The sequence below is a fragment of the Chinchilla lanigera genome, unplaced genomic scaffold (assembly GCF_000276665.1).
Source record: "Chinchilla lanigera isolate Chin_1 unplaced genomic scaffold, ChiLan1.0 scaffold00005, whole genome shotgun sequence".
NCBI lineage: Eukaryota > Metazoa > Chordata > Mammalia > Rodentia > Chinchillidae > Chinchilla > Chinchilla lanigera.
In genome coordinates, this window is record NW_004955406.1 from 24,227,252 (window position 1) to 24,245,575 (window position 18,324).

At 39.3% G+C, this 18,324-nt stretch overlaps 1 protein-coding gene across 1 annotated transcript in view; it reads left to right on the top strand.

Annotated features, from left to right (window-relative positions):
• The first annotated feature begins 2,414 nt into the window (after positions 1–2,414).
• The window catches only part of Hmcn1 (hemicentin 1), a 393,676-nt gene continuing 377,766 nt past the window's right edge, over positions 2,415–18,324 (top strand). The window contains exon 1 of the mRNA XM_005375081.2: positions 2,415–2,989. Within this exon, the coding sequence (XP_005375138.1) occupies positions 2,722–2,989 (268 nt within the window). The 5' untranslated portion in view covers positions 2,415–2,721. The remainder of the gene's footprint in view (positions 2,990–18,324) is intronic.

The following is an 18,324-nucleotide window of genomic DNA, read 5'->3' on the forward strand; positions in this document are numbered from 1 at the left end:
GACAACCAATCTGTATGATAGATTTAAACTCAAGCATATCTGTATTGAGCAAAAATAGACTAAAGGCACTAATTAAAATGCAGAGATTGTTAGATTAAATTTAAAAAGCAAGACTCAATTCTATGGTGACTACAAGAAATACACTTTATGAATAAACATATCAATAGTTTTAAAAAGAAAGGATAGAAAATAATATGCCAGTCTTACACTAACCAAAGGAAAGCTAGAATGGCTGTAATAATATCAAAGTATATTTCAGAATAAAGAAACCTGCCAGGGAAAATGAAGGTAACTTCATAATGATAGGCAGGCACTTTTGCCACTGAGCTAAATCCCCAGCCCCACTTCATAATGATAAAAGTGGAGATTAATAAACACAACAGAACCCTAACTGCTTTTCATATTATTACACAGCTTCAAAATTCACAAAGCACACACAGTAAGGTGATACAGACAAATTCACAATAGTAAGCCATATTTTAATATCACTCCCAATAATGGATCCCCAAGTAGGCAGAAATCAGTAAAGATGTGGAAGATCTGAGCATATTAAACAACTTGACCTCAACAAGCCATCAGACACCAGCTAATAAAGGTGATTTGTGTTCACAGTAAAAAAACCAAAACCCAAAACCCAAAACCCAAAACCAAACCAAAACAAAACAAAAACCAACTTGACCTAACTGACATTTATAGGACAGCATTCTTTTCAAATGTCCTATAAGGAGACTATGTATAGATCATTTAATCCTTATTAGTTAAATGGTCTCGTTATTTCCATTCACAAGAGAATAAAAAAGAGCATGATGAAGTTAGGTCTCCGGGCTTGAAGCCCAGGCTATCTGCTCAGAACTCCCAGTCTCTAGGCTCTCTGACCTGACCTCTCCTGAGCACCTGGAATAGCTCAGGTCTCCGTGACTTAGAATGAAACCCTTTTTAAATAAACAAAGGAATGGACTACTCAAATAGCATTCTCTACATACTGTTTGGAGAGGAAATATGTTCCTCTCTCCTCTCTTATTCCCACTCAACTCAAATGGCTTGTCTGCTTCCTTTTAGTGACATGACTTATAGGTATCATAAAGTCTGGTCTCACAGCCGCTGGATCTGAAAGAAAAGACAGTTGCAGACTATAAAAGGTTCGGGGGGGTTGGCTCTTCCCTAGGCTCTATGCCTGTTGGATGTGTGGTCTAATACACACTTAAACACAGCTCAAGATGTCTGTCTGCCCCTCTGTGCATGCTTGGATCCAGACGGTAGCTCTTTTTCTGGGAAGGAAGTATGCTGCTGTTAAAAATGAAGTCTTTAGTTGTGGCTGGCTTTCTTTGCTTACCCTCTCACATCTGTTATTAGTACTCGAATGTACATATGTATAATTACAACACGGAAAAACACTGTAATGTTTTCCAGGGTGAGGTTTCCTTATTTATTGGCAAGAAAATGCCATAGAGGCAAACATTTTGTGACGGATCTTTGGAGGAAACCTGGTTCAGGGTTGTTCAACGGGAGGATATGGGCAATGAGGTTATTATTCCGCTTCCCCATGCCTTGTAGGGGGCTCACTACACAGTCAACGCGAATCTAGATAATGACATAAAAAATCAAGTTTCTCTTAACATGAATTCAATATGTCTCATTTTTTTTTCTTTTTACAACACCCACCCCCTTAACTTTCCCATCCTGTATTGACATACAGTTTCCTTCTCCAGGCATTCCTTGTGTGCCTGTGTGTGTGTGTGTGTGTGTGTGTGTGTGTGTGTGTGTACCAGGGGCAGTGAACCTGGAGCTTTTTTTCTCTACTATAGCAGGATGGGTTTGGACATGCGATCCTCTTGCCTCAGCCTCCCGGAGTGACAGGATTACAGGCGTGCACCACCAAGCCTGGCTGGCGACCCCAGATCTTACTGTCTCTTGGCCTTCCTCACCTACCTCCTGCTTGCTGCCGCTCCAGCCCTCTCGCGTCCCCCAGGAGATCAAAGAGCGAGGAGCAGGGCTGCTGCAGAGAGTTTGAGTTTTCCAGCTCCCCCTCCAGGCTGCGCTGAGCGGTGGGCGGGGGCGTCCGGGCTTCTGGTGGGGGGGATTATGAAAGCAGAGTGTGGAACGGAGTTGTGTACATTAGCAAAATGAAATTCCCTTTGTGCTGGTTAGTGCGATGTCCCTCAGCCTGGGTCTTTGCCACGCATTCTCGGAGTCCATTGTTTACTTTGCAGGGGGCACGGTGGGATGGGAAGCGCGGGTGGGAGCAGCGCTCTCTCCGCCGTCCGCGATCTCCGGGTCCCGGAGGGACCCTAGAACCCGCAGACGCGAACGCGGTGGGGTGAGAGGAGGGGGCGGCGGCGGGCCAATCAGCACGCGAGGCCGAGCCGCGCTCCCCGCGAGCGCTCCCCGCCGCAGTGGGAAGCTGGGAGCCGCGGTCGGCGGCAGAGCGGCGCGGACTCGGCTGGGAGCGGCCCCGGGGCATGGACCCGGCTCGCGCTCTGCGCCCCACGCCGCGCGGACCCGGAGGAAGCCGCGCCCGGACACAAGCTGCCGCCTCCCTGCCCCGGCCAGCACCACCGCTGGGGGCAGCCGGGCTGGGTGCTCGTCACTGACTCGCAGCCCCAAACTTTTCTCTGCAAGAGTCTGATGAGTGACTCGGAGAGGAGATCCTCCGGCTTTTGAGACGGAGGATTTCGCACGGTGCTTAGGCGCTCAGGGGGGGAAAGCAAAAAGAAAAAAAAAATGATTTCCTGGGACGTTGCCCACACAGTGTTCGTGTTTGCTTTCCTTTATTCTTCCCTAGCTCAAGATGCGAGCCCCCAGTCGGAGGTCAGGGCTGAGGAAATTCCCGAGGGGGCTTCCACCTTGGCTTTTGTGTTTGATGTGACTGGCTCCATGTATGACGATTTGGTTCAGGTTATTGAGGGGGCTTCCAAAATTCTGGAGACGTCCTTGAAAAGACCGAAGAGACCTCTTTACAACTTTGCTTTGGTGCCTTTCCACGATCCAGGTAAGGAGAAACATTTATTCTTTGTGTTTGCTGCGGTTCAGGATTGTGGTATTTCTTTTGCTATGAAATTGTTTCACTGTTGGAAAGTTTTAAACCCGTTTGAAAAATGTGCCTCTGAGACACTTGTAACAAAGCATTGTCTGCCGGCTTCTGCGTTTGCTCTGTGATCCGTACCTTCTCTGAGAGATAGCTTCACATTTCGGCCATGGAGCAGACCTTTAGGAAACTTGAACAGGGATGCCCAAACCCGAAAATCTGGACTTGGGAACACCAGAACCAAGAGTCTTCAGCAACAACATCAGAATCAGAGTCGACTGGCTCGTCTTTTAGAACTAAAGAATGTTTAATTGCCAAGGCAGACGCTGGCGAGGGTGTTGGGCAGTAATGCTAATTGGATGTGCGGCATAAATTCAGGTTGAGAGCACATGGTGCGGATGACTCTCACGCAAGGGGAGAGAACTTTGTGCGACACAGAAGAAAGCCTGTAAGTAGTAACTGCTAGCGGAGCTGAGGAAATGCAAATAGTGAAAAAGAAGCCATTCATTTCACTGAATCTATTCATCTTTGCAGCAGGTCGTCATTAGTCAGATTCATGGATGGGTGTGAACAATGTGTCCACGACTCACGCAGACAAATGCGTGTAACTTGGTGTGTCTGTGCCCTTCAAAGGTAGCTGAAGCAAAATAACTTTATTCTGTGCCCCGAAGCTATAGGTTTCAGCTGCTGCACTGTAATATGATCCTCGTTACTTTTTTTTCAGTTTCTCCGTAAAGTAGCACCTCTCTGTGAGGCTCCTAGGAGCCCTCATTGTCATCGCTGAGGTAGCATTACAGGGGAAGCCCTGGGGCTTGCTGTCTGACGTCCACCTGAGTTTCATTAGCACAACTTGCTGCCCAGTTGAAGAAATACAGCAGTGATTTCTTAAAAGTCGTCCCCCACTGCTCTCCCACATTTTTCCTGCTTTTGAAATTCTCTCTTCACGAGAAGAGTTTGACACTTCTTCACCGCAAGAGCGTGATGTTGAGAATCTCAAATTCTTTCCTTGTGCATTTGGCAAGCATGCATGAGTTCAAATTATTGCTAACTTTTAAATGTGGTATGTTTCAGCTCTTTGAAAAGATGACACTGGCAGAAATTTAGAGGGAAATAGAAATTTCTGTCATTTTCATGTTCTTCAAATTATGAAAATAATAGCCTATCCTACTTTTCTGGGATATACACGTATTAGTAATTTCTACATTGATTAATCATGAAATGTGTTTTATAGATCAGTAAAGAATTGGTTAGTTATTTCCTGTGTTTGCTGTCTTAGTAAGATATCCCATTTGTTATGATTCTTCAATTTATGAAATGTCAAGATGCCAATTGTGTTGTAGTTTAAGGCTTTTATTGCTTTGGAAGAACCTAAGTATATTTCTTCTATAGGGATGCATCTGAAGTTGTCTAAAATATAAAGTAAAAACAGTTCTCTCTAAATAACACCAGTTTGCTTGCCTCCAAAAAATTCTTTTATGAAAATATGTCACTAGAGACAAAATATCAAATTTGCCTTCAGTCATAAATTGAAACAGGGATGGTGTTTTGAATGAACCGTCTGTGATGTGCTGCCTTCCAGCTGTTATCAAGTGGGAAGGTTTGCACACTGCCATTAGGCTTTCCTATGATTTATCAGTCATGTTCAAGGGGGGAAGACTTGGCATGCTAATAAGAGCTGACTAATAAACTAGAGGATTTTTGAATTAAATTATATGAGAAATATAACTAACTAATTAACTCATACTGGTTTATAATTATAAACTATAATTGTATATAAAATTCAATACATTATTGAGTCTATTTCCGTTGATTACTGACTCTATTTCCATTTTATTTCAAAGTTGGGAGGAGTGATCAAGGGTTTATGTTACCTAGTCTATTTAAACTACTTTTGAAGATAGAGAAATAGCAAGTTGAAACATACCGTGAACCTTTAACTTAGCATCGACTTTATCAGCTGTATCATTGTCTGTGCATGATAGCTTCTCTTTCTCTCTGAGTGTGGATGTATGTAAGGATTCTCTGGTACTTGATTAGGCTGGAATAATGACAGGAAGGGCCTTGGGTGGGGAGTGGCTGTTTTACTGAATGACATTAGAAAAGTCAGCGTATCTTTTTGAAACTCAAGTTCCTCAATTAGGAGAGAATTGTATTTGAACATATCTAAGGTCATTTCTAATTGTGACATTTTTGGTAGTCTGTTTTACATAAGGTTGTTTTCCATAGTCCCTCACATATATTTGTATGGTTGGGTGATAAATCTGACATGCAAATAAGTAATGAGTGTAATTGAATACTATTTCAGTGACTTTGAGTTGACATTTATCATCACATTTAGCTAGAGGAAAGAAAAGATAAGTTCTGGAATATAGTCTAAATCTTTCAATTGAATACTTTCAGGTCCCTGAAGATGATGGTTTTTGTTGTCCACATTATAGTTGGGGGCAAGGTGTGTGTTTGTGGGTGGGGGTGCATTGAAAATACATGGAAAACATGGGAGAGAAGGAAAGTTTAACACATTGACAATGAGATGAGAAAACCATTCAGAAAGTGCTCATGAGAAAGCAGGGTTAGAGATCTAGCAACACTAGCGGTATGGTGGGAAAGGGTTCCAGAGGCAACCCGGGATTAGGGAAAGGGAAGCCAGTGTTTTTTCTTTCTTTCTTTCTTTTTTTTTTTCTGGAGACAACGTCTCACTATATGACTAAGGTGGGCTCAAACTTGTGATTCTCCTGCCTTCGCCTCCCAAAGTTCTGGGATGACAGGTGTGCGCCACCATGCCCAGCTCACAGAAGCCTGCCTTTTGATGTTAACTATGATTAAGACAGTTTTCCACTTCTGCTGTCACATTTAATGTATTAATCTGTAACAATTTTATTGAGATGCCATTCTTTTGCTATGTAAATTATCCATTTAAAATATGCAGTATTCACGGAGAGGTGAAACCATCACTACTGTCAATTTTAAAATGTTTTTTAGCACCTCAAAAAGAAATCCCGGATGCTTTAGCTGTCAGTTTCCCTTCTCTCTATTGTCCCTGGCCAGTTCTTAGCAACTGCTTCTCTGCTTTCTCTTTCTCTAGATTTTCCTGTTGTTTACCATCATGTGAGTGCAATCATACGAGGGCCTTTATGCCTGCCTTCTTTACTTCTCTTAAGATTCATTTATGTAACACATCAGTACTTCATTCACTCATTTATTTATTTATTTATTTATTTAGGTTTTGTGAGGCAGGATCCTGCTATGTAGTTCAGGCAGGCCTTGAACTCATTAGCCCAGTTTGGACTTGAACTTCCTGAGTGCTAGCATGCAGCACCATGCCTGGATCGTCACTCCTGTTTATGACCAAATAATATTTCATTGTACATTGTACCATATTTTGTTTATCTATTAGTTCATGATGGATATTTGGGTTGTTTCCCACCTATTATAAACAATGCTGTTATAAATATTCATGTACAAGTTTCCGTGTGGACATGTTTTCATTTCTCTTGGATGTACACCTGGTGTGGAGCTGCTGGTAACTATGCTTAATTGCTTGAGGACCTGCCAAGCTGTTGTCCAAAGCAGCTGCATTTTTTCATGTTCTTACGAGGAGTATATGAATTCCAGTTTCCTCACATCCTCATTAACATGTTATCATCAAAATGTTGAATTCTTATGTATTAATTTTTTCTGTACTTTTTACAGCACTCAAAACATATTTCTTTCCTCCTCAGGACAGAGCTTTAGGGAGGGCTGATGGTCTCCTTTTACTGCAGCTCCTTTTATTGGTCTGTCTCTTATTTCTCCTCCTCTCTGTAGGACAGGGATCAGAGGCGGGAGAAAGAGGCAGTATGCTTTAATGAATTGTTATATAGAAAAAAGTATCCCTCCTTTTCTTTCTTTCATGATTATGTTTCCACTTTTTCCTCTTATATCCAATCTGCATTCATTCATCCACCCATCCTCCTATTGTGTTTCATGAATTGCTGGGGATACAGAAGAGAATAATAGAGACAGAATGCCCTGAACTCACAGGGCTTACATTCTATTGGAGAGAGAGGGACACAGGCAAAAAACCAACCAAACCAACCAACCAAACAAAAAACCCCGGAAGTATGCATGATACCTTTGATAGTGATAATTGCTATGGAGAAAACAAAAAGAAGAAAAAGGTCATGGGGAGTTTGAAGTAGACAGAAATGTTAGAATTTTAAATATGGTAGGTGGAGAAGACCTTCCCCCCAGTACATTCTCTTAAACAAACACCTGAAGGAGTTGAGAGCGACAGCAGTAAGGATCTGGGGAAATATTGTCATAGGCAGATGGACAATTAATGAATAACACCATGGCAATAGCATCAACACAGTGAATGACAGAGAGAAGTTAGGAGATGAGGTCAGAAATCTGATGGGGCCAATTCAGGCAGAGGCCCATATATCATTCTGACTCTGGCTTTGACTGTGAGTGAGATGGGAGCTGTCTTAGGGTTTTCAGCAGAGTGGTGACATGTTCCAAGTCATAATCCACATAGAATTTTTCTGTAGTTGGAGAGTAGCCTGAAGCGGAGCAAGGGTAGGTGCAGGAAGAACAGAAAACTACTGAACAGTTCAGGCAGAAGGTGATGGTACACCTTGAAGGAAGTTGCTGGCTATGGATATTCTGAGAAATAGTTGGAGTATATGTATATATTGAAGAGGAAGCCATACAGATTTGAGAAGTCATGACAGGCTCTGAGGATTTGAACTGAGTGAACGGAAGTGTAGCATGACCATTTCCTGGAATGGAAAAGAATAAATGAAAAGCAGATTCGATAAAGGGTGAGAGGATGAGGCTTTTATTTTTTATTAGGTTTAAGTCTGAGATAACTTTTGATATCCAAGTGGCTATGGAAGAAGGCAGTCAGATATACAAAGCTACAGTTCAAGGGGAGAGGTATGAATGAGAGCTGTAGACTTGGAAGCCTAAGGTGTGGATGTAGAATTGCACTGAGGACCATCAGGAGAGAGGAGACCACAAAGGCACTGACTATAAGTGGAGAAGAAAGAAGGCCTGAGGACACAGTTCTGCCTCTGGAATGTTGCAGTGCTCAGCGATCAGAGGAAAGAGGATGAGCCAGCAAAGTACTCAGAGAAATCGAAGCCAGGAGTCAGGAGAGTATACTAGCCCAGACAACAAGAGAAGATGATGTTTCAAGGAAGGACTCATCAGTCAGTTAGAAGGAGGGTTTTTTTCAGTGAGGAGATGGTAGTGAAAGCCTGTGTGAAGAGAATGCAAGAGAATGAGAGAAGAGAAATTGAAACCCTTTGTAACTATATTATTGGGTCCAACTATTATAATAGTTGCTTTATTTATGTGGTTAAAATTGAATCTAGTTTTGATAAATTATTTAGCCAATATTTTTCGAAATGCGAATGTAATGTGAGTAGAAAGAAAATCCAATTGGAGTAGAAGATGTATACTTGCTTTTCCTTGTCCCGGTTACTTAAGCAAATCTTTTAATGTGGCGAGATCACTGTTTCTCTCCTTATAAAATTAGTGCATTGGTAAGTAACTCTCAAAGTCTATGATTTGTCACAATACTATAAAAGGTAAATGACTTTAAAGAAATTGAATGTAGCAAGGACTTGATTGATAAAAATGCCAAAGTTTGGCTTTTTGTGCCTTTGTGTCTAAGTTTCATTTAATAAAACCTGTGAGCCCTCAGTGACTGCGTGGTTTGCCAGGATCTACAGTGTTAAGAAAACATAACAGGACTTTAAAAAAAAGTTAAAGTATTCTCGGAATACTCAGAATACTTCTGAGTGTCAGCTAAATTACTTGAGGCCGTATTGCACATGCAGATCTTGACAACTTGTACAGGTTTCTATGAACTAAATTTCACACTGAAATGATTTCTGTCTGCATACATCTAGGAAACAACCAAGCAGCTGTTAGTTTCCTTTTGGCCCTAGCATATCCTACAGAAAAAAGGATTTTCATGAGGAAAAGGACTGGACTGTTAGATCCACTAGAAAATAACGGAAAGAAATGCACTAAAATTTAAGAGAGACTTTGGTTGAGCAATGATAACTTTTGTATCTCAGGATAATAAAACATTTTAGCTGAACTCTATACCACTGAATGTTTTCTGAGGATTTATAGAGATGCTTTGGTAGGTATAATAATAACTATCTCCCAAAAAATGAAGACTAAATTTTGGTAATTTAAATATTTTTAATTTGCTGGGGATGTTTCCCATTTAACAGAATCCTCTATGGCTCCCACAGAAATGAAAGGATTTTTTGTTTGTTGTTTATTTTTGGTTATATTGAAGAACAGTCTTTTGTTGTTAATAAATCAGAATTTGGCTTTGCTTGTGATTAGTATCTGATGAAACACAAAATAACCATTCTTGATGGCCTTCATAATTAGGCACACTTTTCTCCTTAAATACACATCAAACTCCAGGGGCAAGGATTGCTTCGTTTATTTTATAGGGCCAGCACACAGAAGGCCCATAGGATATGTTTCTGTCCTGGCTGAGTGAATGAATTAGTGAATGCTGGAGACAAGAACTGACGACCTCTCTGAGTGATTTAATCTTGCCTACCATATCTGTGAATTTACTTTTCCAATCACAACAATCAGAAGAAGAAAACTTACAACATAGTAGTTCGTGAATTAAGTCTTTTTTGTGTTAATATAGCTTGATGATGATGATGATGTGCTTGGTTATAATCCATGCTTGCATAAAAAAAGAAGTATCATAATACCAATTTTTGGGTAATCATTGAATGTTTGCTTAAACAGGTGATTGGGGGACATTTACATATGGCCTGGAATATCTCAGTTGTGTGGTGGAAGGCAGTCAATTTTTCATTTTTAGCTGGACTGATTAAAACAATGTGATGACAGATAAACTAATTTACATGGAGTACTATTCAAGCAAAGGATGCCCATCATAGGTGATTCATGCCAGTCTGCAGAAATTTTCACCCTTGGTTTTGTGTTTTCTGGCAATCCCCAGAAGGATTCTCCATCTTTATGGAGAAAAGGAAAAATTTTTAAATGGACTCTTGTAAAGTAGGAGGTGCAACAGTATCAACCCTCTCTACCTTGGCGATATTGTCATGGTTAAATAAAGCAATATATGTGAAAATACTTTAAAAGTACTATGGAATGAATGTTGTTCTTCTAACTTATTTCGTATCTTGCATTTGTGTGTAAAGATTGAAAGAGGGAGGTCAGTTATCAGGGAAAGTAATACAATGTTTACGTAATAAAATGAAAATTAAATTTAAAATAAAATGAAAAATAAAATAAAATAAAATTTTCATTTAATAAAATGAAAATTAAATTTAAAATAAAATGAAAAATAAAATAAAATAAAATTTTCATTTAATAAAATGAAAATTAAATTTAAAAATTAAATTTAAAAAAAATGTGAGGGTGTAGGATATAGCTCCTTGGCACAGGCACGTGCCTGGCAAGCACAAGGTCCTGAGTTTGATTCTCAGTACAAAAAAAAAATCTATGTCGTGACTTGATTATTAATCAACCTACAGGCAAAGGACAGTTCAAACCAGTTCATTCTAATCAACTGAGTGAGAAGCATATTCTTTGCTATAGTGTTCCCTTCAGTCCCAGACACTATCTTACAACTGGAAGAACAGAAAGGAATATAAAATCCAAAGATAAGGCATTACATTTGTCTGTTCATTCATTCATTCATTCATCCACTCATTCATTCACTCTCTAGTCAATAACAGATTTCTTCTTGTTCATCAAGGATTATTCCAGGGGCCCTTGATTCAAAGACAATGAGGTTTTAAGAAATGAAGTCTGTGAGGAGGAAGGCAGGAATAAACCACAGTGCACTTTGCAGTAGAAGGAAGCGCAGGGTGCTGCTTGAGCCTAGAGCAATGCACTTGACCCTGAATTCAAAAGGGTGATGGTCACCAAATGTTTTCTGAAAAAAAATATGACCTGGTCTGAAGCTAAAGGAAATTGTGAGTAAACGTAGCTTAATCAAAACATGAAAGAGTTTGGATTTCATCCTGAAAGCTCTTGGGAGTCTGGAAGGATTATAAGCAAACAATGACATGATTTTTTTTATTTCAGATCTTTCTGTTGGCTCATTTGGAGCAAGGGAGTCCTGACAGTTGAGAGATGAAATCTGAGGCCATCTCATCAATTTAGAGCAGAAATACTGAGGTGATCTGGGCATAAGGAGAAGAGGGTAGATTTCTGAACTAGTAAGAAAGTCCAGAGGACTGGATTTGCTCCTAAGAACATGAGAAAAATATAATTGATTTCTGGAGGTTAAAATACTGAATTGTTACAAAATAGAAGAAAAGAGATATACAAAGTTTGCTTTAAGAGACAGTATTACTTCCAGGCTAGGGAGTCTTCATAATAAGTTTCTTATATATTAACTTGTCCAAAATGAATATCATCAAGAGTATGTGAGTCTGCAATGTAAAAGAGAGTCATAAAAACAAACTTGAGTGGTGTGCAACCAAATTCTAACTAGGGTACAAAGTGTTAAATTTATTCTACATGTGAATCCATCAGCAGGATTCCACTGTGATGATGGGCTGTTTATCCTCATAAATATGTAATGATGTCATTATATATTAGCATCAAATAATTAACTGTCCTTCTTGTGGTTGTATACTCACTAAGCACCCTTCTGATACTTTCATCTCATATGCCTTCCTTATGGGGAGAGAAGGCACTGGTCAGACTGACACATACATCAGACTCACCAGACAGTTATATTCCTCACTGGGAGCTCACATTTTGGCATACCAGTTGTATATGTCATTCTCTATTGTTTAAAGTACTCTGACAGCGTCTTATTTAAGTTTCTGAGTTTGCAAGTGTGAGAGCCAGATCCCAGATCACTGATGGTAGATTTATGACAGTAAACGCTTCCCTGCATGGATCTGTTTGGGTGGCCTGTCTGTCTCCAGGTATCTGTCCTCGGCATTTCCAAATGTCAGTGTTAGTTGAATAGCGCCAAGTAGCTGTTCTGTCCACTTGAAACTTATATAGATGGCATGATGGAATAAAGAACTGGAATAAATTAGATCATCCAAGAACAGCGAGTGGACTGAGAAAAGAGGCAGGATAGAACTATGGAGAATATCAACATTTAAGAGACAGAGGAAAGGAAGTTTGTAAAGTCTTCTGGAAAGGAGAGTATAGGGAAATAGGAATGAGCAGTGTTTGGAAATCTAAAAAGTTATTTGTTTTAAGTGAGTTGTCTCTATAAGATTGATTGCCATTTATAAGATTACTGAAAATAAAGGCTAAACAGTGGTAAGCTAACAAACAAACAAACAAAGAGAAACCCCAGTTTTATTGGAATTGTAGCACCAGAAAGTTGAACAATGGATAAAACAATTGCACTAGTGAGTTTAGTATGTTTCATGAATGAAACAACACAGTAAGTGAAAGCAACCTGGGCTGGAAGTCTGAGTTGTCTCAACTTATTTGTGTTTTAGTTTCAATAAACTGGAAATAATATCATTTACCTTCTAAAGTTGTGAGGATTAACTATGATAACAGATATCCAAGACTGAGCACAATCCCTTGCACTTGATATATTCTCCATAAATGCTAAGTTCTTGGGATTTAGAATTGAGAAAGACAAAAATTTTAAGGTGGAAAGAAGGAGAGAGTGTTATATTACTGTTAGAAAAGAGTCAGTGAAGTAGAAAAAATTGAAAATGCCAAAGAGGGAGAAAGTTATTTCTGGATCCAGGACTTGGAGGAAGCAAGAATTGATGGGCTGCAAAAGAAAATTGGTTGTTGGCAGGAGAGAACCTTTGATTCTGAATCAAAGAAGAGAAGCGGGTCATGGACAGGCATAGTCATAGACAGGGTGGTAGGGGAGGTACAGGATGTGACGTCCTGTCTCATAGTCTTTCCTAACAGAAAAGAGGGTTATTGGATGGAAACAGTTTTGGAGGAAGAGTTTGTCTATGGCACACATAGAAGGTTTCCCAGGACAAGTGGTTTAGAAGATGGATTTGTAATGCCTAAAAATGGCCTAACTGTAATTTTCTCCAGAAGCCCTTGGCAACCTGGGCATAACTGCTGAGGCTGACCGCTGGCTTGATCCAGAGCTGAGATTTGATTAAGCCAGTATGATTCAAGAAATAGGATATGGTTAAGACGGATATTACTAGGAGTGGCAGATCGCAGGGTCGAATCTGGATGGATTATACTGACAAGAATTAGAACTTTTGCATAGGAAGGAAAATATGACAAGGAAATTGAGATTGTTGCTTGGAATGGCTGAAGTGATTGATCATAAAATACTTGGGTGAAAAAAGAAGTTACATAAAAATGAAGAGGTGAGATTGAAATCAAGGAACTTGAAGCTTCAGAGTTGACCATGAATGTTTAAATAACCAGGTAATGAAAGGGTCTAGATTGGTGAGGAAGACAGTGAAGCTGGCATCCAATCTTTATTTAATAAAAATTAGGTGGAGGGAGGGGCAGTAGGGGAGAAGAAGGGGAAGTAAAAAGAATGAAGATGTGTTGTGTACATGTGCCAGCTCCCCAGGATGAATGTAATAATTATGTCCTGCAAATGTATACAGTATTAATTAAAAAATAAGAGTTGTTGAAAAGTCTTTAGAAGATAGTGATAAAGAAAGTTAGAGGTGTCAGAATCGGTGTGTGCCTTAATATGTCAGGTGTTTTCTCTTATAGTAGATGGTCTAAATGTGGATAAAATGCTGGTTTTCCTTATGACCCTGAGATATCTTGGACAATGGAGACTTAGAAGACCTCACTGAGGAGGCCTGCAGGGGCAAAATCTTGTTTCAGCTAACGTGTGAGGCCGAGGGAGGGTTCCTGGAGGAAGATAGTTTGGGAGCTTCACAGAATTTGTGAGGGGATAGGATGGTGAACAAACAGGTGAGGAAAAAGGAAACAGAGGATGAGAATAAGGAGGTGATTGGTTTGCATGGGTGGGATCTACTTGTTGCAGAGTTCTTCCTGAGGCTCAGTTACCAGTTCAGATCCTCTGTCTGAAGGCAACACGCCTGGGAGAGACTCATGACAAAACACCTCATCTTACGTGTTTTGCTGACCCAGGTTTAGTAGCACAGTTTTTATTTCATTATTCTTTGAGTCACCACTATGAACCAGGCACTGAACTAGATACATTATATTCTTTATTTTCTTTTAGTCTTACAAAAATTACTGAACGTTAGATCTTTACTTTTCATTATGAGGATTACATGACATGAAGTTCCAAAATGTACACAATTTTTGAAAAGAAGTAGCTTTCCACAAAGCTATTATTATTTTGTTTAGATAAAAGTGTGAGACTGGGGGATATGCCCAGGAAGGCAAGACAGAGGGACCACTGTTTTCTGGGGTTACCACAACAAAGTAACGCAAACTACTCACCTTAAAACAACAGGAATCTGTTGTCACAATTCTGGAGGCTGAAAGTCCAAAATCAAGGTCTGGCTGGGTTTCCTTCTGAAGTCCGTGTGAGAGAATCTGTCCCAAGCTGTTCCTCTACTTCTTGCGGTTTGCTGGCAATCTCCACTCTTCTTAGCTTGCAGATGTATCACCCTGATCTTTCCCTTCATCTTCACATGGCGTCCTCTACGTGCTGGGTCGAATTTCCCTTTTTTGTGAGGACACTACTTATACTGGATTAGCAGCCCACCCTACTCTAGTATGACCTCATTTTAACTAATTACATCTGCAGTGACCCTATTTCCAAATAAGGTCGAATTCTGAGGTGCCAGGGGATAGGATTTCAACATAGGAATTTCTGGAGGACGCAATTAAACTTATAGCAGATCATGTAGCAATTAGCTTTGGCCTAAACTCTTTAAATCTTTCAGTAGAGACACTCAGTTTGTTCCGTAAATTTCTGATAAAAGTGTTTGCATCTGGGAGCGTCAGGGGCTCTAAGCTTTGAGCCCTTTTTGCATAGGAACAGAATTCCCTGTTATGGAGAGAAGCATTAATCATGTTTGCAGCGACACTAACATCCTTGAAATAATTTTTAGTAGAGCAATCCTATGATTTTTCCTTCAGAGTGTGATATTTAATAAACCTACTTTATTTTTGTTTTTTGGTGATGCTGAGATATTTAATTTTGAAATGGGGAAAATTACATTGGAGCTAAGAATTCTGGGAATGTTGTGTGGGTTCCAAAATTTTCTGCCTTTGTGTTACCCCAGGTTTCTTTCTGGGATACTTCAAACACACTAATTGGAGTCATTTTTCCATTAGCACCACATCTCTGAGAACTTTCCTTTAAGCACTGTTTTACAGCAGGTGGGAGGAAATCCTTGAAGTTCCCAGGCTGGAAAGCGCACTGCCCCTGAAAATGCTTCAGGGCAACCCTTAGCTGCTCCTGCCAAGCTGTGACAAGAGAGGCTGACTAAATGAGACTCCTGAGTGATGGGGGTGGAGGGGGTGTAGATAGATAGGTGACATGCCTATATATATAATATATTATATATATAGTGACTTTTTTTTTTTTTTTTTTTTTTTTTACCAAGTAGGTCCAAAATATACATCATTTCACCAAGCAACAGAAAACACATTCTAAAATGACATGGTACTATCTGGAATATGAACTTTCAAGATTCAAAATGAAATTTATTTTGCTTTTTGTTTACCTTGTTATTGCACTTCAAAGCCCTTTGCAGATGCACATAGAAAGCCTCATGTCTATTGTTTTCATATTCCCGAGAGGGTCCTCCTGGCCCTTAAGTGTTCCTTCTCACTACTCCCTGGATGGGATCCTCACACTTGAAGTATTGTCCCCAGCCACACCCTAAAGTGGAATGTCCCCTGTGTGCAGGACTTGGTCCCCTTTATCATCAAAAGACTTCCTTCAATTTCACCTCTCCAAAGAAATTTTTCTGGAGTATTGGGAAAGTGTCATTCTTTTTATTAGTGAATCTCTTATTGTAGTTATTACACTTTTGTCTCTAATAATGTCATTCTTTTTTATTCTATGATAAATCAAATCTACTATTAAATTTGGTAACAGAATGGCATAAAATTTGAGTCAATGACTATTAGTATGTTATTGACTTACCAAAACTTTAGTTTCCTACCATTAGGAGAGTAGTGATTATATTTCCTTTATACAGATGCTGTAGGATTAGGAAAGAAAGTTCCTGTAAGACATTTAGTGAAAAATAAGACTCAAGAGTGTGTTATAAAGGAAATATTTGACTCTAATTGGGCAGGATATTGGACCTTTAGAGCTTTAGTTTCTTAATGTCAAAATAAGGACATATGAAATAATGCGTGGATTGCTGATAAAAGTTAAACCACTGGCTCTCCTTGTAACACTCACCACTTTCCACTGTGTAAATACTACTCCATGGCAATTTCACACTGCCGGTTTGACCCCACTGGATGTGGAGATGAGAATCCTATGCACAACCCACCACTTAGGATTCCCTCTACAGGAGACCACAGCCGGGTTCAAATGGGACTCAGTTTGTGAAAGACTTGGGAGAAGAGGCATTCACTAAATGTTACTTCCGTCTTGCTCGGAAAGGCCTTTCGGTGGGTATAATTAGTGAGGAAGGAATTAGTGCTCTGGTGGAGAATGCAGATTGTTTTCTTGTCCCTGGCGTGTCTCCTCCTCCTGCTTCTGCTCCTCCAGCTCAAGCCACCATAACTGGTCTTCCTGTTGTTCTCAGGCTGCCGGAAGAGCCCTTTGAAACGGAGAGGCAGATTCACAGGTCTCCTTTCTGAGGTCCTTATTTATTTCACTGTTAGCACAATGACTTCTATTGTTTCTCACTTGCCAGACACATACTTTCTCCAGAGCTGCTGCCCTCTCTTTCTGGATCCCTGCATGGCTTCTATCATCATTTTGTATGGTTCTTGGCTCAAGATCTCTTCTTTGAGAAGGCTTCCCTGAATCTAAGATAGTTTCCCACAAGACTACCCTGTTAACCTGCTTTATTATTATGTTTTCTTTATAACAGCACTGCTTAATATTCTAGATGATGTCAATTTATATGTTTAAATTCTACCTATTCCACTGAAATTCTGGGATGGCAAAAGCTTAGTTTCATGACTATATTCCTCAGAGCCTCATATAGGAGATTCCCTGGCATACAGTGGGCCCTCTGTAAATATTTATTTAATGAAAATTAATTTTGGGGTCTCTTTAATTTTAATTCTTATAAATGCTTTATTGAAAAAAATTATGGTTGTGTGTTTTATATATGTCTATAAGATTAACGTTACTATATTTTGCAAGTGTTTTTCTCTTGGTTAGTTTATTGTCCAGTTGTTCTATTAGTTTTACAATAAGATACTAAGAATTTCTCATTATAACTTTGGTTTTGTGAATTTCTCCCTGGACTCTATTCACTTTTTGTGTGCCAGGACATGTCAGTAGGAATATACTGACTCAGTTGTTCTGTCTTCTCATTGAATTGTTTATCATCACCTGAATGAACACCAGTATCTGTAATATTTTTTGCCTCTTTGCTTGGCATTAATGCTGTTCAAATTTGGTTGGTATTTCTCATAATCTTTTCTCTTCCCTTATTCTCAAGCTTTTTAATAGTCAATTTTAATCCTGTTACTTTTATTGTGAATATTTATGTATTTGGCTTAGATCTGTTTCCTTAGATGATTTCTTGGGAGGTAATTACCATGTATTTAAGGGGAAATAATCATAATTTCACAGAAGTAGTTCTTGGCAATAGAAAAATGGCTAACATATAAGGCTAGCAAAACTTTGGAAACAAATATCTGATAAGTATACTACAAGAAAAAACTATAGGTCAACTTCCTTTATAAACTTAAATGCAAAAATTCCCAACAGAATATTAACAAGCCAATCCAGCAATATACATGAGGAACATGTGTAGTGATGAAGTTTTTTTTATCTCAAGAATAAAAAGATAAGGTTAACACTGTAAAACAGACATTATGATGTGTTAGTGCATAAAAGAGAAAAAAAATTATGTGATCATCTCAGTAGCAATGTATTATATTTGATGGAATTCCCTCTTTCTCTGAAAATAAGACCTAGCTGGAAAATAATCAATCTTGAAACCTAGAAATTAAAAATCCAGCCCCAATCAGCTTATCCTTGCCTTACCTGCTTGGCAAAGTAGCCACTGAGCAAGAGAATAGTGATGTCAGGTAAAGCAAGAATAGGGTGATGAGGGCTGGCATTTTTGATCTCTAGGTCTTGTGGCTGATTTATTTTCATTTTTTTTTATTTTATTTTTTTATTTTAAGGATAAAAGGAGGGAAACATTAACAGACATACAACATTTTACAACATATCACAAGCACAATACAGA